This window comes from Mytilinidion resinicola (assembly GCF_010093595.1).
Source record: "Mytilinidion resinicola strain CBS 304.34 unplaced genomic scaffold BDZ99scaffold_7, whole genome shotgun sequence".
Classification (NCBI taxonomy): Eukaryota; Fungi; Ascomycota; class Dothideomycetes; order Mytilinidiales; family Mytilinidiaceae; genus Mytilinidion; species Mytilinidion resinicola.
This window is the reverse complement of record NW_022985443.1, coordinates 1,563,752-1,589,290: the sequence shown is the minus strand read 5'-3', so window position 1 is coordinate 1,589,290 and position 25,539 is coordinate 1,563,752. Positions and strand designations below refer to the sequence as shown.

Sequence of the window (25,539 nt, the reverse complement as noted above, 5' to 3'; positions counted from 1 at the left end):
TGCCTGTTACAAGCCTGCCAGCTGCATAGGGTAATTCTACGACCTTCCTCGAGGCACTCGCCGATGCCGCGGTGCTCCGTGGCCCACCTGATACAACATTCAACAGGGGCAGAAGTCTATCTGTGGCCAGGGTTTACCATACTCCCTCTCCGCCTTTCCTCCGCGGTAGAGAGCAGCTTTACTCAGTTGTCCCGGAGGCCGGAAGGCTGCCGGGGAGGAAACTGGCTGTACCGAACTCGCCAACCTGCAGATCTACCACAACGACAACCGTATATCGAACACAGCGGCCTCAATGGGTCCTATGTACATCACGTAGTAAAGCATTAGTGCAGGCTTTTTTTCTAATTGAACCAATCATGGGGTTACTTCAGGACACTACGCCGGAGTTTCCGCATGTGTATTGGCTTGCTATCGCCGTTGTTGGAGTCATCGTGGGGTACAAGGTGTTGAACTATGGAATGAGGCCCAAGAATATGCCCCCAGGTGAGTGGCAGATTGATATCCAGCATAGCTTTGCTTGCTCTAATCACGATGGACAGGGCCACCCACAATTCCTATTCTTGGTAATCTCCACCAGATGCCACTAAAGGACTTCCATTTCAAATTCAGGGAATGGGCTCAGCAATGTAAGAACTTATTCTGATCCCTATCCGCGGCATTTCGGTCTGATATCAAGATTCAGATGGACCCATAATGACCTTGAAGTTGGCGGGTCAGACTATGGTCCTCATGAACGATGAAACTGTCATCAAAGACTTGTTGGAAAAACGCGGCCATACTTATGCTGCTCGTCCTGATTTGTTCATTCGCGAGTTCGGCGGTAACATGAATATTGCGTTTCGAGAGTAAGCTCCATACTGAGATAATTTAGTTGGACTGATTGCTAATATGCAATCAGCAATGACGATGTCTGGAGACGTCAACGGAAAATGTACCATCTTCGCCTGAATAAAAAAGTCGCGAATCAGTACATTCCCTACCAGGTAAATTTCGCCCGTTTCAGTACTAGACACTTCCGACTGACGTATCTCAGGCCTTCGACAGTACTCAGCTGCTGAATGAGATGCTAGATACACCCGATGACTTCTCTCGACACTTGCAACGGTACACTACCAGTGTAGCTTCTACTGTACTCTACGGCTTCAGGACGACGAGTAGCGGGGGGAGAGTCAAGGATTTGATGGATGTAAGTCACATGATCAGTTCATTCTCGATATCTGCTAACCCGAAGGAAGTGGATGGATCTGACAAGTGAAGCGGCGAATCTGCAACTCGTGGACTTTTTCCCATTTCTTCGACCATTCTACCGCTACTGTCCCACATTCCTGATGCCCTACAAGCAATTACTGGCAAAGATTAGGGTCATCGAAGAGAACTTATTCATACAGCTCATGGAAGGCGCAAAGACTAGCATTCAAGAGGGCAAAGTGTATCCAAGTAAGCTGAGATACCCGTATATGGCCAAAACTCCAATATTAATGAAATCCCAGGCTTCATCCGTGATATGCTTCTTAGCGAAGACAAAGATCGATTGACCGATGTAGAGATAGCAAACAATGCTGCTCATGGCTTCGGCGCAGCTACGTTCGTGATTCATTTTCTTCGTATCTGTAAGACTCAATGCTAATAGAAATTAGAGATACGCAATGGAACACCATGCTCGGATTCGTTAAAGCTATGATTCTTTATCCAGATGTCCAGGCGGAAGCGCAACGTGAGATTGATCGGGTTGTGGGACCAGATCGACTCCCTGTCTGGGAAGACCGAGAGAACCTACCCTATATTCGTGCTATTATCGAAGAGTCGCTAAGATGTAAGAAGTCTGCCAACATCCCAGTCTGTCAATACTAATTTCAACAGGGATGCCCACGACTCTAAGTGCTGCCGTACCGCACTCATTACTGAAAGACGACATCTACAAGGGATATCTAATACCCAAGGGCTCATCAATGTTCATAAACGTCTGGACGCTGAATAACAACGTGAAGAACGACCCCCGGGCTTTCGATCCCTCCCGTCACGGCGCAGAGAATACGCTAAGCGACAACTATGGTATCGACCCAGACTCCAGCAAGCGCCCTCACTTCACATTCGGTGCTGGCCGCCGCGTGTGCCCTGGTTTCCATGTTGCTGAACGAGGTCTCTTCACCGCCATTTCCCGCCTCTTATGGGGGTTCAAGTTCTTACGCAAGCTCGATAGTGCCGGCGTGCCTATTCCGATTAATCAAGATGAAGTCACCCAGGGGTTCATCGTTCGCCCCGTGCCGTATCCGTGAGTACTTTTTCACTACCCAACCTATCAGCGAGCTGACAAACTACAGTGCTGTGATCGAAACCCGTGATCAACGTAAGACTAAGATTATCCGAGACTCCTGGAAGGAAGCTCAGAAGTCGCTGGATGCGGATGGTAACTTCACGGAGGAGTTCTTCGAGAGAGTATTCGTTTCCAAGGAGAAGAGACCTTAGATATCGATTCACCGCGCTCTATTCGTGTCTGTTGTCGACAAGGCTATTGGCATACCTCCGCAAATTGGAGGCATAGTAAAGTCAAGATTTGATAGTGTCGTCTCCAGAAGTATGAGCAAACCATACTTGGCGAGCTACTTGCAATTCAAATCCTCAATTGGATCAAGCCTGGCTGTCTGTTGAATTTTTGGAGCTTTAAAAGACGCGGGAGAGACCCCTCAAAGAGAGCATGGCACGTGCCGAATTTGTTCCCATCGCTCTATAAAGTCAAAGCATCCCCTGTGTCTCTTGCTACCTTCCAGCTTCCTCGACTTTCACGCTCAAAATATCACCTATCGATGCTGCAATCCTTGTTTCCGCTCCTATTTACATATCGTTTGATCTCGACCCTACACTCAAACCTCAAGCTTGCAGAACACTTGCATGATGATAATGCTTCCCAACATCAGCACGCTTGCGCAGGCTGAACTTCCCTTCCACCACTAGGCTGGGAAAGAGAAGAATCAGTGCTCAGTAGTCAATGATGCCATGTATGTTCGGAATATCTTCAATAGCTTTTGCACTCTCTACGGGATTGCGTGCTTCGGCTTGATATCCAGCAACCCCTTAACAAACTGCTGATACCTTGCATACCACGCCTCTTGGTACGCACAGTGAGTGACCCTCCCCTTATCGTCCTCCCACTTATACACACTATCCACAAAGACGTTGTTTGGCCAAGACGGCAACTGCGCAACCGCAATCGCCTCCCCCTTGATAAAGTACTTCTCCCCCTTATCATCCTCGAACTCAATCTCCTGCTTTATCGCCGAATGTAACTGCGGGTGAAACTCAAGCACTCTCCTATGCACCTTAACCACATTCCTCACCTCGGTGCCATCCTTCACCAGCCACGAAAAATGGTGCGACGGCTTACTCTTATCATACTTGAACACGCCCTCCCAATCCGGCGTGCTCTTCTGGTAGTCCTCAATCCCGACCTGGTTAAATGAGAGTTCCTTTTCGAATGCCATCGGCGACCATCCAATCGGCGGGAACGTGACTTCGTCCTCTGTCCGCACCTGACCCCAAGACCGGTCCCGCGATGCGGAGCAGTCAATCTTGTACTCCTTCCCGTTCAGCGTTACATCGCCCACGCAATGCATCAGCTGCTCCAGCCCACCAGGCTTCTGCCCCTCGCGCCTATCGCGGTCCTCACCCGCCATCACATGACCCCTAGGCAGCGCAGGACAAAGCCCCGTCTGCGTGACATTGAAATGCGTCGCACCGTCCTTGCTCTTATACACAATCCGCATCTTATGCCCCGGCTCCAGAAACTCGATACTCAGCCCATTCTCCGTCTCGAGCTTCATGCAGCCGCCCTCACCGGTCGGTGTGACGGTCGGCCATGGGAGGGTATTGACGATGTTGGAGTGCTCGCAGTCGAGGGGACGCAGGTTATCCATGCCGCGGAAGATGGAGACGCCCGCGAGGCAGAGCTTGAAGTGCGGCTGGGCGCGGACGTAGATGAAGCAGCCGAGTTTTTCAGAGGGGATGCTCCAGCCGAAGTAGTGCGTGTGGATGGTGTGAGTGTGCCATGTTTCCCCCGGGAGCGGGACGGGGAGCCAGTAGTCGGCTTCTGGGGGGACGTATTGGGTTGACATCGTAGAAGAGATGGATGGATCGTGATATTCGCTTGCTTAGATACCAGAATGTAAGGAAATGAGAAACGAGGTTGAGATTTTGTATTGAAAGCTAGAGAGCTATATGCTTGACTTTTCAATAAGATCGCTATAATTCAACCCCGGAATCCACGGAGGCTGATTTAGTCCTCCGCATTATTCGTTACCAATGGTTGCATCCCGTGCTATCCTGCGGTCGGTACGTAGTGTCAGTCAACGCTCGAAGAGGGAAAGTGGTGATGGCTGACTTGACCATGATGGATTCAAACTGGTATCTCGGAGCCCGGAACCATGCCGCCGGCCAGGAGTGTGAATAACTGGAGAAAGAGATGTATCTAGCCCCTCTATTACCCCAAGATCTCCGAAACCGAGGTGAGGGGTAGTCAGGGCCCAAGCTTAATGATAAAGAGATTTCAGAGTATGATTACCCATTGTGATTGGACGTCGAACTGGGGAGCTTGTTCTGCTCCATTGGACGCGGAAAGATCCAAGTCAACTGCCAAATTGCATGCAACTCAAAATGCACGAGGGAGAAATTCATTGAACTGAGGGCAAATGGTGAAAGCGCTCGAACAGATACTCTATCATATATCTCTTCCTGTGAATGAGACCAACATCAATAGGACTAGATAACAAACTAGCCTCAAAATAGCATGACGTCAAAGCTCCCAGAATGCATTGATGCAACATGTCTTCTAGAATAGCTTACAGCCTATGCTTGGTCCTTAGCCAACTCAAACCTTCTTCCTCAGCCTCGATCCAAGATTCTTCCACGATCTTGGCGTGTTTTGGGCTTCTAGGCTCAAAGTGACATGCGAACTTCTTGGGTACGCATAGAAATCCATCTTCCATAGTTCCTGGAGGTGTCACTTCTCTACCGTCAGGGCCTTTGGCTTTTTTCACGTCGAAAGCCCAAAGTGTCCGTGCCATATTGATGAAAAGCGAATTCTGGGCCACATGAATACCAGAGCAGACACGACGGCCGGCTCCGTAAGTGTAATGATCTCGAGCGTTAGGGTCAGCGGCATTGAGACATTCGGCTGTGGACAGAGGGTCGTTGACGTAGCGGTCGGGGTTGAAAGCTTGAGCGTCTTTGTGGAATTTCTCGTCGAAGTGGATTGACCTGAAGATTGTGTAAGCTTGTAGCCAAACAAAGAAAGCTACTTTATTGCGGCGACTCACCACCAGTTGAGAACGACGACTGATCCCTTCGGGATGAAGTACCCTTCATACCAGTCGTCTTCAGTAGTGGAGTGACTGACACCAATCTTAGTAATCGGTCGCCAGCGGAGAGTTTCCTTGGCCATGGCTCTGATATAAGGCAGATGATTTTCATCTTCGAAAGTAGGCATTCTATCCTGGCCGACCACGCGGTCGAGCTCTTCTTGTGCCTTCGTGACAACTTCGGGATAGAGCAAGCATGCTAGGAGCCAGCTGTTGATGGCAGTAGAAGTAGACTCACTCCCAGCCTCTACGAGTGTACCCGCAGCGTATGCAGCACCCTCCTCATCGACGCCATTTTTCTCGGGATTGCTCTCGTAGAAGTCCCGGACAAAGCAATCAGGTGCAGTGCCGTTCTTTACTTTCTCAACTAGCTCGCGATAGAAACCGAGGTAGATTGCAGAGTCTTCTGCGTGCCATTCCCGGCCAATCTTCCACCAATTCTGCACCATCCATGATGGTAGATTCGCAAGGGACGGGAATGCATCAACCAACCAGGCACCGGGCTCAGCCATCGCGGTGAAATGCTCAAGAACTTTGAAAATTTTCTGAAAGGCTGGATCTTCCATAGTGGCTACACGACGGCCATACGTAATCAGCATGATTAAGCTGTTGGAATACCGTCGGTTGATGTCGTAGAAGTCGGTATCATTCTTGGCGTGCAGAAGGTCATATACCACTTGCTTGGACTCAAAATCTTGCACCGATTTGTATGAAGAAGAGGTCGTGAGGTTCAGAGCTGCGTGGCTGATTTTCCGCACGTTCCGCCAAATATCACCGTATGGCATGAAGAATTGGCGTTTTTGGTTGGAAACGGCATCAAATGCCATGGGCATATGCGGTCGATCGCTGTACTTTTGTCCACGCTTATCCATAAGGTCTTTCACGACGGTAGGCGTGTTGAGGAAGACGAAATCGGTGCCTCCGATCTTGGCGTAAGAGATCTTGCCATACTTCTGCGCCCATCCTAAGCAAACTTCAGGAAGCTTATTGGCGTCTGCAAAGTCAAGGAGACTCCCAATGAATGGCAGTCCTTTCGGGCCAGGTGGCAAGTTTTTGCGACGTTTATCGTACGTTGATATTTTGTATACTGCAATGATAATCTGATGCTTTTCGTTAGATACACGTGACGATCGCCTTAGTGGGGGGACTTACTGCGAAAGAGGCAGCCAAGTAGGTCAAATAACCCCCTGGTACTTGAGACTTGGCTGGGAGGAGCTTCTCAATGGTCGCGAGGATAGCCATGGTCGATTGCGATGCTCTATCGTTAGGTTTCTGGCGGCCGTGACTTTTCCAAATTAACAGATCCAGAGGGTTACTACGCAAGATGAATGTAGATACACATAACTACACGTGCCATATCCACACCATACAATTGAGCATACAACGTATCGCGGACACTCCCTCCGGCCTTCCGAAGGCTAAGTCGATCCATTCGGGGAGCTGGGTTGGATATAATGTGGGTTCCCCGGAGCTCAGGACAGGGGTATTGCCCCGGCTTGAGATTGACGCGGCTACTGATGGGGTACTCCGGTTCGAGTCTTAATGGTGGGCTGACCCGAGGACATAGTAACAAAAAAAGAACGACACAGCGTTTGATATCATTATGTCTGGCTTCAAGGACGAGGTAAGCAATGAATTACACCTACCGAACCCTTCCAGGCAGGAGGTATGCTAATTCGAGAGGCAGAAAACACTTACAACCATCCCGGAGCTTCACAAAGACCTTCCGGGACCTCCAAACAAAGTGAGTGGTGACGGGATGGGAGGACGTTCGAAGAAAGGGGAGGCTTAGCCCGAACCGAGCCACTTACTAAGCACCGCGCTAGGACCACGATCTCAAGCTCGTGAAGGCGGAGGAGGAGATTCTTCAACATTACAAGGACTTTGCCTACTTCTGCAACTTCGACTGTAAAGACCACCCCGACTGGGGCAAGAAGTTTTATGACCTCGATGAGGCCATGTACTTCGACCTGATGGGGTCGGTCCAACGGCCTGGATTCCGCCCTCACTACGACAATATCACACCCTATCTCGCAGATGCACAAATCGCATTTAAAGACCTCGAGATCACAGCTGTAACCGAGACTTTTGGATATGCAACTGCCCTACAGAGATATTGGGGAGTGGCTGCGGATGGAAATGCTTTTGACTTCACTTTCCGCACTACGAGTCTCGTCCGCAAGAGGGGTGATGGCAATTGGAAATATATCCATGAGCATTTCTCATTCCCAGTGAACATGGCTACACAGAAGGCGGATCTTACTAGTGGCCTGAAAATAGAAGAGAATATCAGGCTGGAATAGACGGAAGAGGTGCTCTGCAAATGGACTATGACACCTTGGAATCATAGCGAATAGCATATTGTGCACTGTCAGCACCTATGAGATCTAGTTTTTCCATCATTATCAATGCAATCCCGCAACCACTAGGTTAACATATCCTGACATACTGGTTCGGGGCCGTAATGCGGGTCATCCCGGAACTAGACCCTTCCCCGGTCCCTTTGGTCATGGGACTTGCTCAAACACATTAATCGATTTAGTCCGCTTCCTCGCTCCGAAGTTCAGCTTCTTAAATTTTCAAAGACAATCGGCATATGCCTCAAAACTTCGAACATCACCATGTCCGGCTTTCCTTCACTTCAGCCTGCTTTCACTGTTCGTCTTCAAGCAACAGTACCATATGATGTCGGTAGGTACATCCGGTTACTGCTTATTCGAAGTTTGTTCTGATCAACATCTAGGAAATGTCGCAACTGGCGGTGGACTCCAAATTACGGTATGTTTCTTATTTGAAGCTACCGATATTGCTACACTAAATAGCCTCTCAGCCAATCGTTACCGGTTCGATTAAGAGCGAGCCCGGTTTCGAACCAGCTATAGACGGCGAAGTTGTCTACGGGTCAGACTATGTTCGCCCTGAACCAGGACAAACGCACGCACGCATCAACGTGAATGCTGCGATCAAGTAAGTGACATCAAACACCTTTCAGATCGACCACTGACTTCTCACCTCTTTTCAGGAACGTAGATGGAGCAGTAAGTTAATATGGCGAACAAATCTACTACATCTGTGTTAATAAGATGCACAGCTCCTCTCGTACTCTTACACCGGAGTTGTTGGCTTTACCGAGCAGTTCATAAAGATTCTGCTCCACAGCCCAGATGCGACAACAACGGACTATGGAGACGCATGTAAGTGACTACAGGAACCATTGAGAGTGTAGGGCTAATTTTTTGATAGTCTCTCAAATCAAAATTGAGGTAAGAGAACTCCAGTATGTAAGTAGAAGAGCTAACCATCCATCTAGACCGGAGCAGAGCACCTCAAGGCTCTTGAGCACAGCCTGTTTGTGGGGTCAGCACACTTCGTCATTGAAGAGGGCAAACCCATGATTATCGAAACCAAGGTTAGCAAGATTGTAGGATGAGAGATTTAGAAGCAACATCTAGTCCAGAAGTGGTCACTATCGTCAGTTATTTTCCAGAATATACTCAGCGCTTTGGGCTCTGCTTGAATTCTCAATGTCTCTCCGCGAGCTCCACAGTTTGACCTCATGTACTCTGCACGAGTCATGCGAACTATGCCCCACCTTCGAGTGCCATCTCACCCCCGCATTTGGTGTTTCCCCGAACTTCGGCTCAACTTTCCGGGGCATCTGTTTTCCACTTGATATGACGTTCCCAGGTCTGTTGCTGAATTCGTGAGCTCCTTCATCATGATCTTTCCTATTTTTTTCTCTTTCAGATCGAGAGACTCCTGCCCACGCGAGCTCGTGACCTCTCGGAACGCGAAAACCCGTTTCGTTAAACTTGATAAACGCCTTGGATGCATATGTTTACCTCATTTTCATGGAGAACCCGGATCAGCCACTTCAGAGGGGGGTGCATCCCCAAGTTTGCGCCTCTTTCCGCTAGTACAGTACATGCTCCCCGGTCGCCTGCCATTACAACCATCTCGGAACGATCATGTTCATAGTCGGAGGCCGGAGAGTGCCTTGACCGGGATACTCGACCCATGCATGCCCCGGGGGTGCCTGCTATACAGAGCTCCATTGAGTCGAAGCTCGGAAACCAACGATGAATAGTCACTGAAATCCATGCCACGGCTTTTGAGCTTGTATCTCTGCATCCTCAAGACCTTTCATCATCTTCAAGCTCTAAGACATCATGCCTCACGGTCCTGTCGGTGACTTCGATCTCAATGGCAAGATCGTGCTTATAACCGGAGGCGGTGGGGGTATGAACAATCTCAAGCTCATTCCATGATACTCTCTACCTTCAATTATAGAGCACCTTGGCTAACTGTATCAAAGGCATCCATCTCGAGCTCGCGAAGCTTGTTCTTGCGGAAGGAGCCAAAGTCATTATTGCAGACCTACGTCTTCAACCCGATGGTGAAGAATTCGTGAAGGCAATTCCGAAAACCGTTTTCTTCCAAGAGACCGATGTGGCCAAGTGGGCAGAGCTTAAGAACCTAATAAAGGTGTCTGAGGAGAAGTTTGGGGACGTCCCTGACGTTTATGTCGCTGGTGCCGGTGTCTTCGAGCCGGTAGGTGATGCTACCCTTGCCCATACCCACTATCCCGAAGGCGCAGTTGAATGGAGTAAGATAAATGAAGTTCTACTAATATTTACTATGTGCAAAGCCGTCGTCAGATTTCTGGGAAGATAATGAAGACGAGCGCTACGCCTACGTTGACATCAATGTCAACCACCCCCTAAAGCTCACTCGTATCGCCGTCACTGCCCTCCTCAGCAAGAACAAGAAAGGTGTGGTAGCCATTATGGCTTCAATGGCAGGCTATATGGGACAGGATGTGGCTCCCATGTATTGCACCACAAAACATGCCCTGATCGGCTTTACTCGATCAATGGGTCAAACCGATCGGTCGCAAGGTGTGAAAGTCGTTACTATTGCACCTGGGTAAGTTATATCATCTCTCCTTAGAACCCAATATGTATTTCTAATATTTTTACTATATCAGTATTGTGAGAACTCCGCTCTGGTTAAACCACCCAGAGAAGCAAGCACGGTACGGATACACTGATGACATCGCCATTGATGCGATTGACGTCGCAAAGGGATATATGAAGATCATCAAGGAGGGCAAGTACCCCGGAGGAACGGTCTTCGAGACCTCCAAAGCTGGAGAGAGGACAATCGGAACCTGGTTCGTCTCGCCGCCCGGATTCGACCCGGACACCCCCGTGGAAGGAACTAGTGTGCCGCAGGAGGCATTGGATCAGGCTTACCAACCTATAAATGATATATTGAAGAAAGAAAGAGGTACTGGAAAGACAGTCAAGTAATGATGGAACGAGCTCCATATCATCGAAATGATCTATATATCACAGTCAGAGCATATCACTGCTGTATGGGAAAGCCTTAAAGTCTTGTGCCAATATTGGCAATAACCACAACGGGTTTGATGGTCTACCCTCATTGAAGCTGGTGCGGTACTGCATACCTGTATTTAAACATTGCCTTGTTTTCCTTGCTATGAAAACCAGTGTAGCCTCAGTGGTAAAACTTGGGAGTTAATGACTCGATATAGAGTCTGTGGAAACCTGGACGTTGTACGCAGACTGATCGCATGTGCAGCTATAGCATGCATCAATTGCTGCCCAGGTGAGTATGAGCGAGCCGTGAAGTGCATGAGATCATCTTCCGTCTACATCTTTCTTCGTTTGCCTGGGTTCGAAGGTCGTTCGAGGTGATGCTCTTTTTGCTAGTCGTGCAATGGCATCTTAATCAAATTTACTTCGAATTCACCTTCCCGTTCCATCCATAGTTCATGTTTGTTTTGAGTTTAATCGAAACAGAATGCTCAAAGATCTGTAATTCGAGGGTTTCTTCGACACCTAATCATTGTTGACAACATAAAACCCAGCCTCAGCCTTCTCGCCTTCCGCCGACATCATCGTCGCAATCGTCCAATCCTCATGAACATGGCCTTCCGGTACATTCGTCGAGGTGAAAGGTGCTTGCTTGAGAACATTCGCAGTGACGGCGTCGAAGTTGTCGTACGCATACTGCTCCGCGTCATGTCCGTTCAGCCACACTGGCTGCGGCAGCTTCAAGAAAGCTGGGTTATTAGCGACCCCCTCCCAGTCGGTTTGATGCCATCTGTGGCGGGTTTCCCACCCCATGCGCTGCGTCAATGCGGTCCGCTCGTACCTTCAGATTTGATTTCATTAGCGACTTATTGTCGAAGACTCAGGTTAGGTTTGCTTACCGTAGCGCAATGTACGATCTTAGAGCAAGCGGCACGTCTTCAGTATTCTCCAACAATGCCGCAATTGTTGCGCCGTCTTCAATAGCTGATGCACCGCCAGTGCCGGAGGTCGGCAGATGAGGATGAGCTGCGTCGCCCACTACGCAAACGCGGCCCTTATCCGAAACCCACTTCTTCACCGGATCGCGCCACAGTAGCTTATGGTCAATCAATCCATCCTCTGGAATCGATTTGACGAGTTGAATGAGCTTTGGATCCCAACCTTCAACAGCTCGCTCCATTTCCTTGACATCACCTTTCAGGTGCCACGACTCTGCAATATCGGAATAGTCCTTATGAGTTGCAAAGACGGTGCAAGTCTGGAGATTGACGTTGGTGGTAAGGATGGCGTGTGTATCCTCTGCGATCCAGATGGCGAACATGTCTTTTTTGGACTCCGCAATATACTTCGTAAGAGGATGATCAGCGATCTTGCTTATTGGGAACCAGCATCTATACACCGCGAATCCGCTCTTTTGGGCTTTGTCTGCTACGCCGGTGACATAGGCACGGCCTTTGCTGTGTACACCATCCGCTGAAATAACGAAGTCAGCAGTGAGCTTCTCCCCATTGAGGATGATGCCAGCTTTGTCGCCCTCCTCAAAGTACTCGTTTACCCGAGCGTTGAAGGTGAATTCGACCCCAATAGACTTCGCATATTCGTAGCAGAAGTTCTGCACTTTAGTCCGGTTCGTGTAGATGTTAGGGAATCCGTCGAACTCTTTCGGCAGTGGTTGCTCGAGCATGACCTTGCCATTTTTGTCTTGGATGGCTAGTGTGTCTGGCTGTGACTTTATTTTCAGAATCTCATCTAAGACGTTGCCCCATTTATTCATGATACGGGTGCAGTTCGAGCCCAGCATGATAACATCGCCTAGAGCCGGAATCAGTGACCCGAGTCACATTCCTTTCGACGTCGACCTACCCTGCCTGGTGAGATCCGGAGAGGCCTCAAAAACATGAGCTTTGAATCCATGTCTCGTGAGCTCAATCGCACTAGCAAGTCCACCGAATCCTCCACCGACAACGATGACACTGAGATCTTTCTTAGCCATCTTGAAAGTGTGTGTTCTCAAAGCACGAAGATCGCAAAATTTGCCTATGATGAATCAGGTAAGCCATCTTGATAGTTGTACCTAAGTGCTGTGGTAATGCTGGTCGGAGGTGTAGGTAGGCCGCCGAGTGTTCGCGGGGATGTCAGCACATCCGGAGCTCGGCCAGACCTTGTTCCCTAGCTACCCATACCAAGCTCGGAGCTCGGGTCGAACTTGTCCCTCTGGCGAATTATGGTCCAAAGTATTGGTCCAAGAGCTTAGGATCCGAGGACCTCGCTGTAGCGGCTGTAAGCTTCGTCGATGATGGTGGGGTAGGGAGCTTCGAGCTTCGGAGCTTGTTTGGCGAGGGGAGCTCTTGAAGGCGTTGAATAGTCTTTTGTCTCCAAACCTCAATTGCATAACTATTTCTGCATCTGTCTCCAATTTCTTTTCTATTTAGAGCTATTGCATTTCTCGCGTCCTCTGATTCCTCTATCTATGAACAAAATGGCACAGCAAAGAGTTCCAATATGGCGCCCTTCGCACGAAGACCTGAACGACTCCGCGATGGCGAGATTCAGAGACTACTCAAATAAACGCTACAATCTATCCTTAAGCTCTTACGCGGAGCTCCACGCATGGTCGATAAACCCCGACACTGCGGACGACTTCTGGCTCGCGCTGTTCGACTTTCTGGACATGCGCGCAACAGCTCCCCCAAGAGCAGCTTTTGAACCTGTCCGTGAACCCTCATAATAGTTTACACAGATATATTCAGCATTGGCTTACCACTACAGGGAAGCAGCATGGCGGAAACATGTACCCCTCGCCCAAATTCTTCCCCAGCGCAAAGATGAACTTCGCCGGAAGTGTGCTCCTAAACCGCGACCCCAATGGAAGAGCAATCCTCGAAGTCGCCGAAGCATCCCTAGATGCCACTGTCATTACCTGGCGCGAGCTCTACGACATCGTCGAGAAAAGCGCGGACGCGATGCGGAGTCTGGGTGTGAAGACTGGAGATCGAGTTGCCGCAGTCATCGGAAATACCGCGCAGCCCATTATTCTGTGCCTAGCGGCACTATCAATTGGCGCGATCTGGTCGTCGGTATCCCCGGAGTTTGGAGTCCAGGGAATCTTGGATCGCCTGGTACAAACTACGCCCAAGCTCGTTTTCTCGGACACGTCTGTGATGTATAATGGCAAGCTTCGGGATTTGGTGGATACTGTACAGACTTGGGCGAAGACGGTTGCCCGAGGAGAGGAGCTGGTACATATTGTGCTTACTTCCTCGGATCCGAAGCAGGCTGCGTCGATTGAAAAGGGAGTCACGTTACCAGAGTTCTACGCCAAAGGAATTGGCCGGCGGCTGGTCTTCGAACAGCTACCATTCTGTCAGCCCGCATTCATCTTTTACTCTTCCGGAACTACTGGCGCACCAAAATGCATTCTCCATACTGCGGGCGGTGTCCTTTTGCAAGTGAAAAAGGACTACATAGTCCAAATCGGTTTACGCCCAGGCGATCTCATGTTCCAATATACTACAACTGCATGGATAATGTGGGCATTCGTTCTCTCCGCGCTAGGAACCGGAGCAGCCGTGGTGGTATATTCTGGATCGCCTCTTTATCCTGATGTAGGGTTCTTGCCAAAGCTGCTCGCAAAGCTGAAAGTCAACGTCTTCGGGACATCTGCAAAGTACCTTACGGACCTCATGGATAGCAACAAGCGTCCCCGGGATGAGCACGACCTTTCTGCTTTGCGGAAGGTAACATCAACGGGATCGGTCCTTCCACCAGACGTTGCGGAGTGGTTTTATGCAAAAGGATTTCCTCCGAATGTTCAGCTGATATCTGGAAGCGGTGGCACAGACTGTTCGTGCGCTTGTAAGTGCTTCAGAGTTAACTATATCCTTGAATCCCTTTCTCTAATATTTCACAGTTGTCGGCGGCTCACCTCTCCTCCCTCTGTATGCCGACGAGATCCAGGCAAAAGTGCTAGGAATGGCTGTGGACGTTTTCGACCCCAGCCATCCGGAAGGCGTCAGCATACATGCTAGCAATGAGCCCGGAGAGCTGGTCGTGAGGCAGCCATTCCCCAGTCAACCGGCCACATTCTGGGGCCCGGGAGGAGACGCAAAGTATCGGGAAGCATACTATGACATGTTTGGACCAAAGGTCTGGGTCCAAGGCGACTTGATCAGGATTTCGACGACGACGGGCGGCATACAGATGCTCGGGCGATCGTAAGTGACTTCGGAAGAGAGAACGGAGAGAATATATGTGCAATAGTTGACGTAAAACTTACTTAGCGACGGTGTCTTGAATCCCTCTGGCGTCCGCTTCGGTAGCGCTGAAATCTACGCTGTTGTTCGCCTCTTTCACAGCATTGCTGACAGCGTCTGCGTGGGCCAGCGCCGGCCGCAAGACCGCGATGAATCTGTCATCCTGTTCCTGAAGATGGCGGAAGGCCAAAAGCGGACACAAACCCTCAAAGATCAACTTAAGGCCGAGATTGGTAAGCAGCTGAGTAGACGACATGTGCCCAAATATGTCTTCTACGTTGACGACATCCCGTACTCGCACGTGGGTAAGAAGTTGGAGATCTTGGTAAAGAACGTGATTAGTGGGCGAAACAGCAAGAGTAATGTGGTCGCAAACCCAGACGCCGTGAGCCTGTATCAGAAGTATTTTGATGTCGAAGCAGCGGCAAAGGAAGTTGATGTGGACGAGGTCGCTAAGCTATAGAAACTAGATTTCGTGTACTGTGTTGTCAATAGGAACATGGATGTACTGTACCCTAAACTTATAGAGGGAGTTTGTAAGGTTTCCATTTATATATGGAGGTCGAGGTAGCATCCATTCCCAGCCAGGCTGCGGTTTCATTGGTGTAAACAGTTCCAGAAAAATCATCGATTCGCTTCAATTGCGAGTGGGAATAATGCGACAGCTACTGTATGACGGAAAGAAACGCCTTCAAATCACCTGACTCCCATAGCCTTGAACCATGGCGCAGAGTCCTGTATCCATGTCAATGGGACTCGCTTCAAGAGAGGAAGATTATGATTTCTTACAGCCCAAGATTTATATGATGCGATGACTGGAGATGTGCTAGTGTCGCCTTTGAGTACGAACTGCGCAATGTACTCGACGGAGACAGAGTTGCCATTCGTCAGTGTTGCAGAGATCTGTCCCATGACGAGGACGTCGCTGTAATCGGGCCTGAAGCTGTAAACCTTCACAGGCTGATGCTTTCGTGTCGCGATCATATTCCAAGACTTCGGCCGGGCGGCCGCAATATCTGTATACCATGAATTGTCAGTGTTATAGAACGAGATCTTCCGAGGATCTCGGAGGAATTGAACCGAGGATGCCAAGGTTCGGAGCATGATCGGCCATCAGCGCAGCGCGGATGATCACCACAAGGTAACAAATCGTGGCGTGGATCTGAGACGGTAAACATACCAGCTCGTCCCGTAGATGCTCCCGCCAATCCATACATTATACCATCCTCGGCGAACAAAGCGGCGAACCTCTCCGGGGTGGTTTCCTCCTTGCTGTCGGCTAGGGAATAGAACTCAATTATAAGTTCTTCGACCTTCTTAGGGAAGTCCGGAGTTGGCCAGGATATAGAGACCATGGTATTAAGATATTGATGTAATCAAATGAAGCTGACTTGTCTTGAAGATCGAGAGATCGTGAGCAGATGAAAGAGAAGAAAAGGATGGATGTGACAACGCATTTGAACCCAAGTTTCGTACGACGGCCATCCCAGTTAGGTAGCCAGAGATGGTAGAATCAACGGGACCTTCCACTCGTAGTCTGACTAGCCACGACGACCGTGGGGGCGGGGCACACCTGGGCATCATGAGGCCAAAGAGAACGAAGACGCCCCCATGCGGGAGCCGGAAAGGTATGCTCCGAAGAGCTCCAGTCATCACATGGGTCTCGGAGCATTTTGGCTACATAAAAATCCAAATACTTTATAACGTCGAAGCTCAGGTCCGTCGTGATTTTCGAGCAAGCCGGCAAAACTAGCATTCGTAATGGAACACACACTGCCTGACGACACTGTTCTTATTGCAGGTGGAGGACCTGTTGGACTCATCCTGGCGACAGTCTTGTCGTTCTATGGTGTTAAGTCACTTTTGCTGGAGAGGAACGATACGACAACAAAGTAAGTCCGGTCCTTGCCTCGTTGCGGTGGCGGCAGGGGTGTCTGACCACCGTGAATAGATGGCCAAAGATGGACTTAACCAATTGCCGGTCTATGGAATGGTTTCGAAAGCTCGGCTTAGCTGAGCTTATTAGGAGCAAAGGTGAGCCTCGGATTCCATGCTCCAAGTCCCATAGTTCCTCGGCAAGCAAACTCTTGCTGCAAAGCCTTGTTTTGCACCTGTGTACTAATCTATCACGATCAAGGCGTCTCCTCCGAAATACCTTATACTGTCTTGGTATCCAGTGGTTTGGATAAAACAGAGGCTCTTACGAGCTGGAAACTCCCTGGAGTGGACCAATGGCGGAAGATTATTGAAGAGAAAAACGATGGCACTCAGCCACTAGAGCCGTATCAAAGACTTTCGCAGGCACTATTCGAGAAAATCATGAAAGAGCGCTGCGACAATGACCCCGCTGTAGATGTGCGATTCGGATGGAAGGTTGAAGGGGTCGAGGAATTAGAAGACGGCGTCAAGACTACGGTCACAGAGGTTTCCACAGAAAAGCGGCATATCTTCAAGTCGAGATACGTTGGTGCCTGCGATGGAGCATCTAGCAAGGTTCGGCGTAGCTTGAAAATGCCACTAGATGGCGGACCAATGTAAGTCGTGCATGCACACCTGACGTTGCGAAGAAAAAAAAGCAAAGCTGACAGAGACTCGCAGCCCTGGCTATGTGCTCCTGGTGCATTTCAAATCCAAGGATCTCGCGCGTATTCGTAAACAGGGCCAATTCTGGCATTTATTCGTCCTCCAAGCCGAGGCCGGTGGATTTGGCGGAGCTTGCATTGCCCAGGATGAGGTTGATACGTGGACAGTGCATTTGAATTTCCCTCTGGATGTTAGCTCTGACGGTGTCGGATCAGAAGAAGCCGTATACAAGGTCTTCGGTGGTCTCGGTGGGCTGTATGAGATCAAAATCGACGAGATCCTTGTACGGTCGACATACCGCCCACATATTGCTGTCGCGCGAAAGTACGCCAGCCCGCTTAGGCGAGTTTTCCTGGCGGGAGATGCGGCACATCAAAACATACCGACTGGCGGCTATGGCATGAACATGGGAATAGCGGACGCGGTCGATCTAGGATGGAAGCTAGCCATGGTGATGAACGGTACCGGGAAATCGGGACTATTGCAGGCGTACGAGGAGGACCGACGACCAGTCGCGCTGATGAGCGTTGAGCGGTCAGGTGTACACCTCGGTGTGCATATCAAAGTGGGCGAAATTCTCGGCGCCGACCCGCATATCATCGACTCCAACACCGAAGAAGGACGACAGAAACGGACGGCGTTAGATGAGCACTACCAGGCGCATGATAACGAGAACAAGGACTTTGGAGTTGAGATGGGATATCGATACCAATCGGGCATCTGCATTCCCGACGAGTCGACACCGGCGCCAGAATTCGACCCCACGGCGTACCACCCCAGTACCTGGCCGGGCGTGCGTGCTCCCCATGTCTTCCTGAAGGACGGGTTCCCTATCTTCGACCTCTATGGCAAGTACTTTACTTTGGTGGAGTTTGCCGACGGCAGCGAGCGGGGATCAGGCCATGTCTTGCAAGCGGCCGAGGCGGCGTCGACTCCAGTGAAGCATGTCAAGCTGGACGGGGAAGATCATGCATACGGTGTCTGGGGCGCTCGGCTGGTGCTCCTACGTCCAGACGGGCATGTGTCATGGAGAGGCGACGCTGTTGCAGACCTGGATGCTGCAAAGACGATCGTGGGCGTCGTTACAGGGGCAGTGCAAGGCGTCGACAAGCTGTCGAATGAGGACCGCCAGCCCGAGGCCTTCACGTCGACAGTGGGGATGAAGACGCAGGACAGCGAGTTCGAATTCGAGAAAATTGGCGACATGCAGAAGTAGAATTGCGCCGGTGGAGGGGTGAAATTAGTCCGCTGTGGTGTCAGAGGACGTTGAGTCGGATCCGTCATGTCGGGATGTGGTCTGTGCCCGGGTGCTAAGGCTGAAGCTCTCGTGGTGGAGAGGTAGCAGAACGGATATGCGCCATCCGCTATCCGCCTTGCGAGTGACTGTGAACCGGGCCAGTCAGGACAAAGGGACACAGGCAGCATATAAAGGCGCGGCTATAGCTATCGGTCCAACCAAGGCTTGCATGTATCCAATGTCACGTGAACAAAGCCGAGCCAATCAGAGCCGAGCCTCACAAATCAGCGGATCAATTTCAGTGAAGCACCAAATGGTCCACATTGCGTCACCCACACCCCTGGGGAATGGAAGTATTTCTACCGCTATTTGAGTACCGTCTCGAGGAATTGGTCCGTGGCTCCCAAAGGAACATAGGAGGTACCCCGGAGTACCTAGCATCTGAGCGTGGTCATGAGGCATGCATCAACCCGAAACCCCGCATTCTCGGCTCTCTCCACGGTGAATCAAATGCCTCTCCTAGTCTTGGGATCCCAGGGGAGAAACGTGGCACCGTGGCTGCTGGGAGGTGACCACTTAGCGCCCTTGAATCGTCAATACCTCCCCCTGATTGGAAGAGTGCTCAGTACCCCATTGCGCCCCGCACTGCGCTTGCACAAATCAGTCCGGCTGCGGGGAGACCCGGCCTCCGAACAGCCTTGAACGCGTTCGATTTGGCCCACTGCGAAGAAAGCAGATAGAGTTGCGACCTGGATGCGGGCGAGGTCGCGCGAGGTTTTGCGTTGAGTTGAGCGCAGTTCAGCACCTCGAACTTCGTCTCTCTTGATTCTTACATTCGCCATGCCTACTCCAAGGGAAGGAACGAAATGCACAGTTGCGTGCAACTTCTGCCGACTAAAGAAGGTCAAATGTGAGTAATTTGAGGTTTTATGGTCGTGATGCATGTTTCCTGCGCTTTTTGGAGCTTCCGAGAGCTCCAGGCGCTCGATAAAACGCGTAAAAGCACTTCTTCCGAGCCCATTCTCTTCTTTTTGCGTTTAACTGAAGTTCATAGACTGAAAAGATCACTAATGTTGAGAATATGCTGACAATACATTTAGGCAATGGAGCTCGTCCCTGTACCAATTGCACGGTATATTGCGAACATCCAGCGGACTCGGATCGAACATCTACTGAACAATTCTCAGGATCACCGAGAGAATTGTGTATATCCCATAGTACACCAGCGGACACGAAAGAAGGCCAATGAGGCGAACAAGGTGCTAGAGGAGCGACTCGCCCGCATGGAGACCCTCCTACAAGCCAGTATGGCCGGCCAAGCGCAGGCGCAAACTCCCAACCTGAACATGTCCTATCAAACCCCGGCCCTAACCGAGTGTCAACCGTTCCCGGGGGATATGACTGGCCAAACACCGGCTCCAAACGACTTCCAGAGGGATATGAATCTACTTCGGAGTCCTACCAGCATAGGCCAAGGGGAGAATTCCCTGAACAACGTCATGAGCAATGGCCATAATGGAGATATGGGTGCCCCAAGTTTGCCCCGATTATCAATCCCAAACAATATGCTTCCCAATTCACCACCCCAAACAGCATCACCACAGTCTTCGATTAGACGAATGTCAAACGCCATGTCCGATTCATTCAGCGGCGGTAGGGAGATACTTGAGTATCAACTACCGCAGCATTCCAACGCGAATGTTCCAGAGGAAGCTGTGGTCTCACCTCAGATGGTATGTGGAGACTTATTCGCAGACCTTGACTTCACTAAAATTGTTTAGAGTAACTCTGAGCATCATGGTAGGTTTCTCAGTTCCGGTTGAAGACGATGCCTCTTAAGCTAATCTCGTGGCTCTTCAAGGCCCGGTCTCATACTTGTCCATTTGTTCCAGTCCAGGAATGAAATGGGTGTCGGAGAGAGTTGGAGCATCGGATTTCGCTGCGAGTGCCAGCACACTGTCCCTAGACGTGACACGGAATCTCAAGATGGATCGGAAGATATCCCAACAAAGAGTACCGGACCCAGATCCAGCCACAGCCTGGAGATATACTCAAGGTCCGCTCAAATCTAGAATTCGTTTCATGTCGTTGCTAACTTCGTCAAGCATACTTCGAGGAAAGCCTCGACAAGGTCTTTGGAGTAGTGCATCGACCAATGTTTGAGGCACGGTTGCAAGCACACTTCCAGCAAGAGAATATTGAAGAGGATTCAGCATGGTATGCTCTTCGAAATACCGTCTATGCTTCAGGCTGCAAAATAGTCCACACAAAAGAAGATCGCCCGAATGCCTTCGTTGAAGCTCAAGAGAAGGCTTGGTCGTACTTTGAGAACGCTCTTTCGGTGCACACAGACCTGATATATATGCGCACTGGGTTATCAGCGGTCCAAGCACTACTTGCAATGGTAAGCAACGCGAGTGTTATAGATTCTCATGCTGACACATTTGGTAGGCTTTCTATACGGAGGGGCTTGGAAACCCGGCTTTGGAATACATGTTAGTCTCAAATACTCTCCGCCTCGCTCAGTCGAAGGGACTGCATCGTCAGCCAGTGGAGACCTGGAACATGCGGGAACCGGAAATTCAGCACCGCAACTGGCTATTTTGGGCAATATATGCCTACGAAAAACACATTGCGTACCGCTCCGGAAGGCCGTCAGCCATCGATGATGATGATATTAGCTCCGAGATTCCCACTGCTGTGCTCGCAGGCAGCGCCATCAATTTCGATTTCTTTATTTGCGTCATCAAACATGCCCAGATTGGCTCCTCAATCGCCAGGGAGCTTTGTTCCGTAAAGGCATCAAAACAAACCCCAGATGTCATCATCCAAAAAGCTCACGAGGTCGAACGACGACTGCGAGAGTGGAAAGATAGCATACCACCACATTTGCGACCTGACCTTCCATTCAACCAAGCCTATCTACCACCTGGCACCCATCTTTACCACATCATATATCTCCACTTCGCCTTCTACGGGAGCCTCATCGCCATCCATTCAGTCTTCACATACCCTTGGAATGTCAACGGTTTCACCCGCAACCCCACTCCAGCAGTCCGGGAGCAGATAAACACAAGCACGCAAACGGTAGTTGATGCATCGCGAAAGATCATTCTAGCAACTAAATACATTGACGCTAACGGTTCATGGCCGACCTGGTAAGTTACATCAAAACACTCCTCTCTGCTTTTCCGCGCGCTATGGAAGCTCACATCCGGCTTACAAGTCACGTACTGTATAGGTTGACGTTTTTCTACCCATTACTCGGTCTAATCAACCTCTTCATCTACGTACTCAAGTTTCCCAACCAACCTTCAGCCCCGGCCGACATCGCGCTCATGGACGTCGTCGCCGGGCACTTTGGCTTCCTCGAATTCGCCTCAAACTCCAAAATAGCCTTCCCTTTCACAGGCGAAATCACTAGCTTAGCGCGCGCCACGGTCAAGAAAGCGCGTGAGCGTGTAGTAGGAGGCCCAGAGCAGCAAATGGACCCACCAGCACCAATGACACTCATGGCGGAGCCCCAACTTCAGCAAGGCGGCGTTGAGTCTTTGTATTCGATGGGCGAGGTGAGACCAAACACCTCCAGCTCACACAATGAAATGTTCAATCAGCCTGACAACTTTTCTTTTCTCCAGTTCGGCGGCCTCGACTCCATGGACATAGGCCTTGAGAACTGGCCTAGCTTCCTGCCCTCTTTCTCGCGAGTCTCAAGCATGGCGATGAATGGCTTATTAGGGGATGAGGAGTTGGATTTTATACCCATGAACTGAGTTTGAGGATGAGAAGAGTTGGATCCACTGTTCATACGGGTAATCATAATTGCGCATTAATCACTCCTCGCGGTCGAGGACGGTGATGGCTATCTGGGGGATTCTACGACTGTCTATAACCAACGCCGCAATGGTGCTATATTATGAAAAGGGGGCCTAGAATAAAAGGGGGGAATATCAGAAAGGATTTCTTACTTTGAGTCATCTTAGCTACGGCGCGCGGATTGTATATAATGCCGCCATTCTAATGCACATACATTCCAACACCAAAGCATGTCTTACCACGGCATTTTCTGTCAGCAAATGAAGTTATCAATAACCTCGCCCTTCGCCCATAAAGACGGCCCTTGCCACAAACACTGCCTGGGCCCCCTCGACATCGGCCGATCCACCCGTTCCGACATTCGCGAAATTGCCAGATCTTAGTCTCGGTGCCGACCCACTAGCGCACATGCGATCCCGCTTCCCGCTTCCCGCATCCCCAGAAATAATCCTGGCTCGGTTTCGCCGCATTCACATGCGCTACGCGCAATCCCCAATTTCATTCTTGGGCACCCATCCCCACGGCTCACGGAGCTCCTACCTCTTCCACGCTAGACGCTTACTGCGTACTATATGCAGGGACGCGCGAACGAACCCTCGGTCCAAATCGGTTGCAGGCGGCTACGGCCAGCGTGCATTCACCCCAGCACCAGACATGCGTCCTAATGCGGGGTAGAGAAGCTACCCCAGCTCTCCCAACTGCCGCTAATGGGATCGCCAAAGGCCATCTGAGCTCGACGGGCTACAGGATTCTGGACGACCCCGCGTTGGGCTGGGCGCCGGCCGGGTGAAAGAGGCTTCCGGATGAAAAGGGAAAGTGGGATGTGGTGTAGTTCGTGACGTCTCTGGGCGTAGGGCTAGGCCTCGGTGAACCGTGTTTGTGGTGGCTGAGTCTGGGGCTCGGAGGTTTGGTGGGAATGGAATGTGGCTGAAATGGTTTGGTAGGTTTCATGCTCAGGTGAGGATGGGACGATTGTGCGGGTGAGGTTGAGGTGGCTCCGTGAAAGGTAGAAGTTGAGGACATTGTGAGATGGCTTATAATTTGAGAGCTCTTGGTGGATTCAATGCGTTTCTCTTTACTGCCGTGTGATTTAGCAGTTATCGTCAGTCTGCTTAGGTGAAGAAAAAGGAAGCATCAATTCTCTCCACGCACGTCTTTCTGGGAGTTCTTCACAGTCTCAACCCACGCGAGATGGCAATCAACGACTCCACTAAATTTGGCCCTAAAGTCAAGTCGCCCTCCGCGCTTACTCATGTTGTCCTCCGCACATCAAATTTTGCCCCCATGGTCCAATTCTACAAAGACTTTCTTGGTGCACACACTAGCTATGAGATTGACACGCTCTCGTTCCTCACATATGACGATGAACATCACCGTCTCGCAATCGGCTACATCCCCGGCACCACACCAAAGAATCACGCATCCTGCGGACTCGAACATCTCGCTTTCTCGTTCGATACCATTCACGACCTAGCTCTGACATACCGACAGCGAAAAGACATAGGGATCTTGCCCGTATGGAGTGTGAACCATGGGCCAACGACAAGCATCTATTACCGAGATCCAGATGGGAACATGATCGAGACACAGTCGGATAACTTCAACACGGTTGAAGAAGCCAATGAGTTCATGGCGGGGCCGTTGTTTGGAGGCAATCCTTTTGGGACAGACTTCGACCCGGAGGAGCTTTGTGGAAGCCTAGATAGCGGAGAGGGCCACGAGAGTATCATGAAGAGAGTGGAGATAGGGCCCAGGGGGATTGAGACACTGCCATTTTTGTAATGTTCGAAGGACTCGGGGGTTCGAATGAGAAAAAAGTCATACGCCTTAATCACCGATCCCCAAGCAGGAAAGAAGTTCGATAGCAGACTATGAGAAGACAGAAATGCCATTATGTTCGAGGGGCCTTAGTTAGCAGATGCTTGATGTCCGATCCATCCGGATCCTGAACCGTCACCTTGACAGCCGGACCAAGCGACCTGAGGCCGAACCGAATCTGCTGAAGAACACTCTGGCGATAGCACTTGCTCCGGAGATGTGGCGATCGTTTCTTTTTGCTGGCTTCTTTCTTGTTGATTTCTCGATCCTGAAATTGCTTAGCGGACCATACCCCTCCAATCTCGACATCCAGAACTTGTAGATCGTGGGTACCGGGTGCCCAGACGTCTAGGAATAGGGACGAGAGACACTGCTCCCAGGGCTTCCAGTATTTGAGGTCGCTGCGGTAGAGTAGAAGGTCATTGCCCGGCGTCAGGTCGGTATTGATAGTGAGCAGCACTCGGCGACAGCTCTTGAGCAGCGGAGCTGAGATGAATTCGGTAATTTCGAAAGGCCGGTTGGTGAGAGCTACACAGAGAGGTGGGCTGTCTATGATTATTGGCATTCTAGCAAGCTCTCCAAGGGCTTCATTCTTAATTTGGCGGTTGACGAGGAATATGACTGGTGTGATCAGTCTTGGCTTGTCGCGAATCTTCTCTCGATCTGCAGTCGATAACTGCTTGCGAGCATTGGGTAAAACAGCCTCGGACGACCCGAGTCGTGAGAAGTTCCGAGTTAGGGTTGGCCAGGATAAGACATAGGAGTAGATAATGACCCGGATGTCTAGCGGCAGATCCAAAAAAGGAAATGCTTTGTCAACCGAAGGCGAGCGGACATTGTCGTTGGGATAAGAAATCTTTCAATGTAAGAAAACAACTCTGTTCAGGCTAGCGAACTTGTCCTACCTGCCAATGAGAGGCTAGATTCACAAGTCCGGTGATGCTCTCGTCCAATGCCTGAGTGAGGTATTTTGCTTTTCCGGCCTGCTCCATGGTGGATCAAGGTCGAAGTATGTTATTAGTGATTGCGACAATCATGAACGAGATGCTTGACGACTATGAGTTGACTGTAGATGGAAAAGTGAGGTAGTTCGACCCACGTATCAGATGAAGTGACGGAGGGTTGACAGAACCCTGCAGGCA

At 50.4% G+C, this 25,539-nt stretch overlaps 14 protein-coding genes across 14 annotated transcripts; 8 read left to right on the top strand and 6 right to left on the bottom strand.

Annotated features, from left to right (window-relative positions):
- Window positions 1-356: 356 nt before the first annotated feature.
- Window positions 357-2,466, top strand: BDZ99DRAFT_384790 (putative cytochrome P450; the record flags this gene model as incomplete). The annotated part of the gene is made up of 10 exons (XM_033715404.1): window positions 357-483; window positions 540-626; window positions 683-845; window positions 899-983; window positions 1,034-1,186; window positions 1,236-1,437; window positions 1,491-1,584; window positions 1,638-1,813; window positions 1,861-2,272; window positions 2,322-2,466. 10 exons carry the CDS (start codon window positions 357-359, stop codon window positions 2,464-2,466), a joined length of 1,644 nt encoding a protein of 547 aa, XP_033578840.1.
- Window positions 2,467-3,032: 566 nt separating this feature from the next.
- BDZ99DRAFT_569826 (uncharacterized protein) lies at window positions 3,033-4,544 on the bottom strand (the record flags this gene model as incomplete). Its single annotated transcript, XM_033727929.1, has 2 exons — window positions 4,376-4,544; window positions 3,033-4,317 (listed from the first exon to the last, which is right to left on the bottom strand). Exon 2 carries the CDS (start codon window positions 4,107-4,109, stop codon window positions 3,033-3,035), a length of 1,077 nt encoding a protein of 358 aa, XP_033578839.1. The 5' UTR covers window positions 4,110-4,317; window positions 4,376-4,544.
- Window positions 4,545-4,676: 132 nt separating this feature from the next.
- On the bottom strand, window positions 4,677-6,593 carry BDZ99DRAFT_508111 (cytochrome P450; the record flags this gene model as incomplete). The annotated part of the gene is made up of 3 exons (XM_033724300.1): window positions 4,677-5,250; window positions 5,310-6,451; window positions 6,504-6,593. The coding sequence occupies 3 exons, from the start codon at window positions 6,591-6,593 to the stop codon at window positions 4,833-4,835; spliced, it is 1,650 nt and encodes a 549-aa protein (XP_033578838.1). The 3' UTR covers window positions 4,677-4,832.
- Window positions 6,594-6,954: 361 nt separating this feature from the next.
- On the top strand, window positions 6,955-7,749 carry BDZ99DRAFT_569824 (uncharacterized protein; the record flags this gene model as incomplete). The annotated part of the gene is made up of 3 exons (XM_033727928.1): window positions 6,955-6,975; window positions 7,039-7,095; window positions 7,178-7,749. 3 exons carry the CDS (start codon window positions 6,955-6,957, stop codon window positions 7,652-7,654), a joined length of 555 nt encoding a protein of 184 aa, XP_033578837.1. The 3' UTR covers window positions 7,655-7,749.
- Window positions 7,750-7,913: 164 nt separating this feature from the next.
- BDZ99DRAFT_569823 (uncharacterized protein) lies at window positions 7,914-8,890 on the top strand. Its single transcript, XM_033727927.1, has 7 exons — window positions 7,914-8,042; window positions 8,095-8,129; window positions 8,182-8,318; window positions 8,374-8,389; window positions 8,443-8,545; window positions 8,595-8,614; window positions 8,662-8,890. The coding sequence occupies exons 1-7, from the start codon at window positions 7,973-7,975 to the stop codon at window positions 8,779-8,781; spliced, it is 501 nt and encodes a 166-aa protein (XP_033578836.1). The 5' UTR covers window positions 7,914-7,972; the 3' UTR covers window positions 8,782-8,890.
- Window positions 8,891-9,520: 630 nt separating this feature from the next.
- BDZ99DRAFT_569822 (NAD(P)-binding protein) lies at window positions 9,521-11,067 on the top strand (the record flags this gene model as incomplete). The annotated part of the gene is made up of 4 exons (XM_033727926.1): window positions 9,521-9,590; window positions 9,667-9,902; window positions 10,000-10,277; window positions 10,339-11,067. 4 exons carry the CDS (start codon window positions 9,521-9,523, stop codon window positions 10,661-10,663), a joined length of 909 nt encoding a protein of 302 aa, XP_033578835.1. The 3' UTR covers window positions 10,664-11,067.
- On the bottom strand, window positions 10,800-12,397 carry BDZ99DRAFT_461835 (FAD/NAD(P)-binding domain-containing protein). The gene is made up of 2 exons (XM_033719705.1): window positions 11,590-12,397; window positions 10,800-11,531 (listed from the first exon to the last, which is right to left on the bottom strand). Exons 1-2 carry the CDS (start codon window positions 12,372-12,374, stop codon window positions 11,216-11,218), a joined length of 1,101 nt encoding a protein of 366 aa, XP_033578834.1. The 5' UTR covers window positions 12,375-12,397; the 3' UTR covers window positions 10,800-11,215.
- Window positions 12,398-12,476: 79 nt separating this feature from the next.
- BDZ99DRAFT_461834 (uncharacterized protein) lies at window positions 12,477-12,719 on the bottom strand. The gene has a single exon (XM_033719704.1). The coding sequence runs from the start codon at window positions 12,681-12,683 to the stop codon at window positions 12,528-12,530; it is 156 nt and encodes a 51-aa protein (XP_033578833.1). The 5' UTR covers window positions 12,684-12,719; the 3' UTR covers window positions 12,477-12,527.
- Window positions 12,720-13,169: 450 nt separating this feature from the next.
- BDZ99DRAFT_475367 (acetoacetyl-synthase) lies at window positions 13,170-15,406 on the top strand (the record flags this gene model as incomplete). Its single annotated transcript, XM_033721980.1, has 4 exons — window positions 13,170-13,400; window positions 13,441-14,545; window positions 14,601-14,904; window positions 14,971-15,406. The coding sequence occupies 4 exons, from the start codon at window positions 13,170-13,172 to the stop codon at window positions 15,404-15,406; spliced, it is 2,076 nt and encodes a 691-aa protein (XP_033578832.1).
- Window positions 15,407-15,522: 116 nt separating this feature from the next.
- On the bottom strand, window positions 15,523-16,377 carry BDZ99DRAFT_282062 (uncharacterized protein). The gene is made up of 3 exons (XM_033714010.1): window positions 16,124-16,377; window positions 15,733-15,959; window positions 15,523-15,678 (listed from the first exon to the last, which is right to left on the bottom strand). Exons 1-3 carry the CDS (start codon window positions 16,296-16,298, stop codon window positions 15,640-15,642), a joined length of 441 nt encoding a protein of 146 aa, XP_033578831.1. The 5' UTR covers window positions 16,299-16,377; the 3' UTR covers window positions 15,523-15,639.
- On the top strand, window positions 16,378-18,745 carry BDZ99DRAFT_560407 (FAD-binding domain-containing protein; the record flags this gene model as incomplete). Its single annotated transcript, XM_033727292.1, has 4 exons — window positions 16,378-16,835; window positions 16,895-16,977; window positions 17,081-17,477; window positions 17,542-18,745. Exons 1-4 carry the CDS (start codon window positions 16,705-16,707, stop codon window positions 18,740-18,742), a joined length of 1,812 nt encoding a protein of 603 aa, XP_033578830.1. The 5' UTR covers window positions 16,378-16,704.
- A 1,878-nt stretch (window positions 18,746-20,623) lies between these two features.
- Window positions 20,624-22,812, top strand: BDZ99DRAFT_560399 (uncharacterized protein). The gene is made up of 4 exons (XM_033727291.1): window positions 20,624-20,819; window positions 20,869-21,167; window positions 21,215-21,921; window positions 22,005-22,812. Exons 1-4 carry the CDS (start codon window positions 20,663-20,665, stop codon window positions 22,534-22,536), a joined length of 1,695 nt encoding a protein of 564 aa, XP_033578829.1. The 5' UTR covers window positions 20,624-20,662; the 3' UTR covers window positions 22,537-22,812.
- A 700-nt stretch (window positions 22,813-23,512) lies between these two features.
- BDZ99DRAFT_282042 (Glyoxalase/Bleomycin resistance protein/Dihydroxybiphenyl dioxygenase) lies at window positions 23,513-24,416 on the top strand. Its single transcript, XM_033714009.1, has one exon. It carries the CDS (start codon window positions 23,771-23,773, stop codon window positions 24,359-24,361), a length of 591 nt encoding a protein of 196 aa, XP_033578828.1. The 5' UTR covers window positions 23,513-23,770; the 3' UTR covers window positions 24,362-24,416.
- A 54-nt stretch (window positions 24,417-24,470) lies between these two features.
- Window positions 24,471-25,389, bottom strand: BDZ99DRAFT_519106 (uncharacterized protein; the record flags this gene model as incomplete). The annotated part of the gene is made up of 2 exons (XM_033725374.1): window positions 24,471-25,253; window positions 25,303-25,389. The coding sequence occupies 2 exons, from the start codon at window positions 25,387-25,389 to the stop codon at window positions 24,471-24,473; spliced, it is 870 nt and encodes a 289-aa protein (XP_033578827.1).
- Window positions 25,390-25,539: the final 150 nt, after the last annotated feature.

Bases quoted from the DNA above. Each gene is read 5' to 3' on its own strand.
- BDZ99DRAFT_569823 (XM_033727927.1), top strand. From the start codon at position 7,973: ATGTCCGGCTTTCCTTCACTTCAGCCTGCTTTCACTGTTCGTCTTCAA. The intron at 8,130-8,181 runs GTATGTTTCTTA...ATAGCCTCTCAG, and splicing joins GCGGTGGACTCCAAATTACG to CCAATCGTTACCGGTTCGAT. The intron at 8,615-8,661 runs GTAAGAGAACTC...CCATCCATCTAG, and splicing joins TCTCTCAAATCAAAATTGAG to ACCGGAGCAGAGCACCTCAA.
- BDZ99DRAFT_461835 (XM_033719705.1), bottom strand. From the start codon at position 12,374: ATGCTCGAGCAACCACTGCCGAAAGAGTTCGACGGATTCCCTAACATC. The intron at 11,532-11,589 runs GTAAGCAAACCT...TCAAATCTGAAG, and splicing joins AGATCGTACATTGCGCTACG to GTACGAGCGGACCGCATTGA.
- BDZ99DRAFT_461834 (XM_033719704.1), bottom strand. From the start codon at position 12,683: ATGGCTAAGAAAGATCTCAGTGTCATCGTTGTCGGTGGAGGATTCGGT.
- BDZ99DRAFT_282062 (XM_033714010.1), bottom strand. From the start codon at position 16,298: ATGGTCTCTATATCCTGGCCAACTCCGGACTTCCCTAAGAAGGTCGAA. The intron at 15,960-16,123 runs GTATGTTTACCG...CATGGTATACAG, and splicing joins AGCATCTACGGGACGAGCTG to ATATTGCGGCCGCCCGGCCG. The intron at 15,679-15,732 runs GTAAGAAATCAT...ACATGGATACAG, and splicing joins CATCATATAAATCTTGGGCT to GACTCTGCGCCATGGTTCAA.
- BDZ99DRAFT_560399 (XM_033727291.1), top strand. From the start codon at position 20,663: ATGAAATGGGTGTCGGAGAGAGTTGGAGCATCGGATTTCGCTGCGAGT. The intron at 20,820-20,868 runs GTCCGCTCAAAT...AACTTCGTCAAG, and splicing joins AGCCTGGAGATATACTCAAG to CATACTTCGAGGAAAGCCTC. The intron at 21,922-22,004 runs GTAAGTTACATC...CGTACTGTATAG, and splicing joins AACGGTTCATGGCCGACCTG to GTTGACGTTTTTCTACCCAT.
- BDZ99DRAFT_282042 (XM_033714009.1), top strand. From the start codon at position 23,771: ATGGCAATCAACGACTCCACTAAATTTGGCCCTAAAGTCAAGTCGCCC.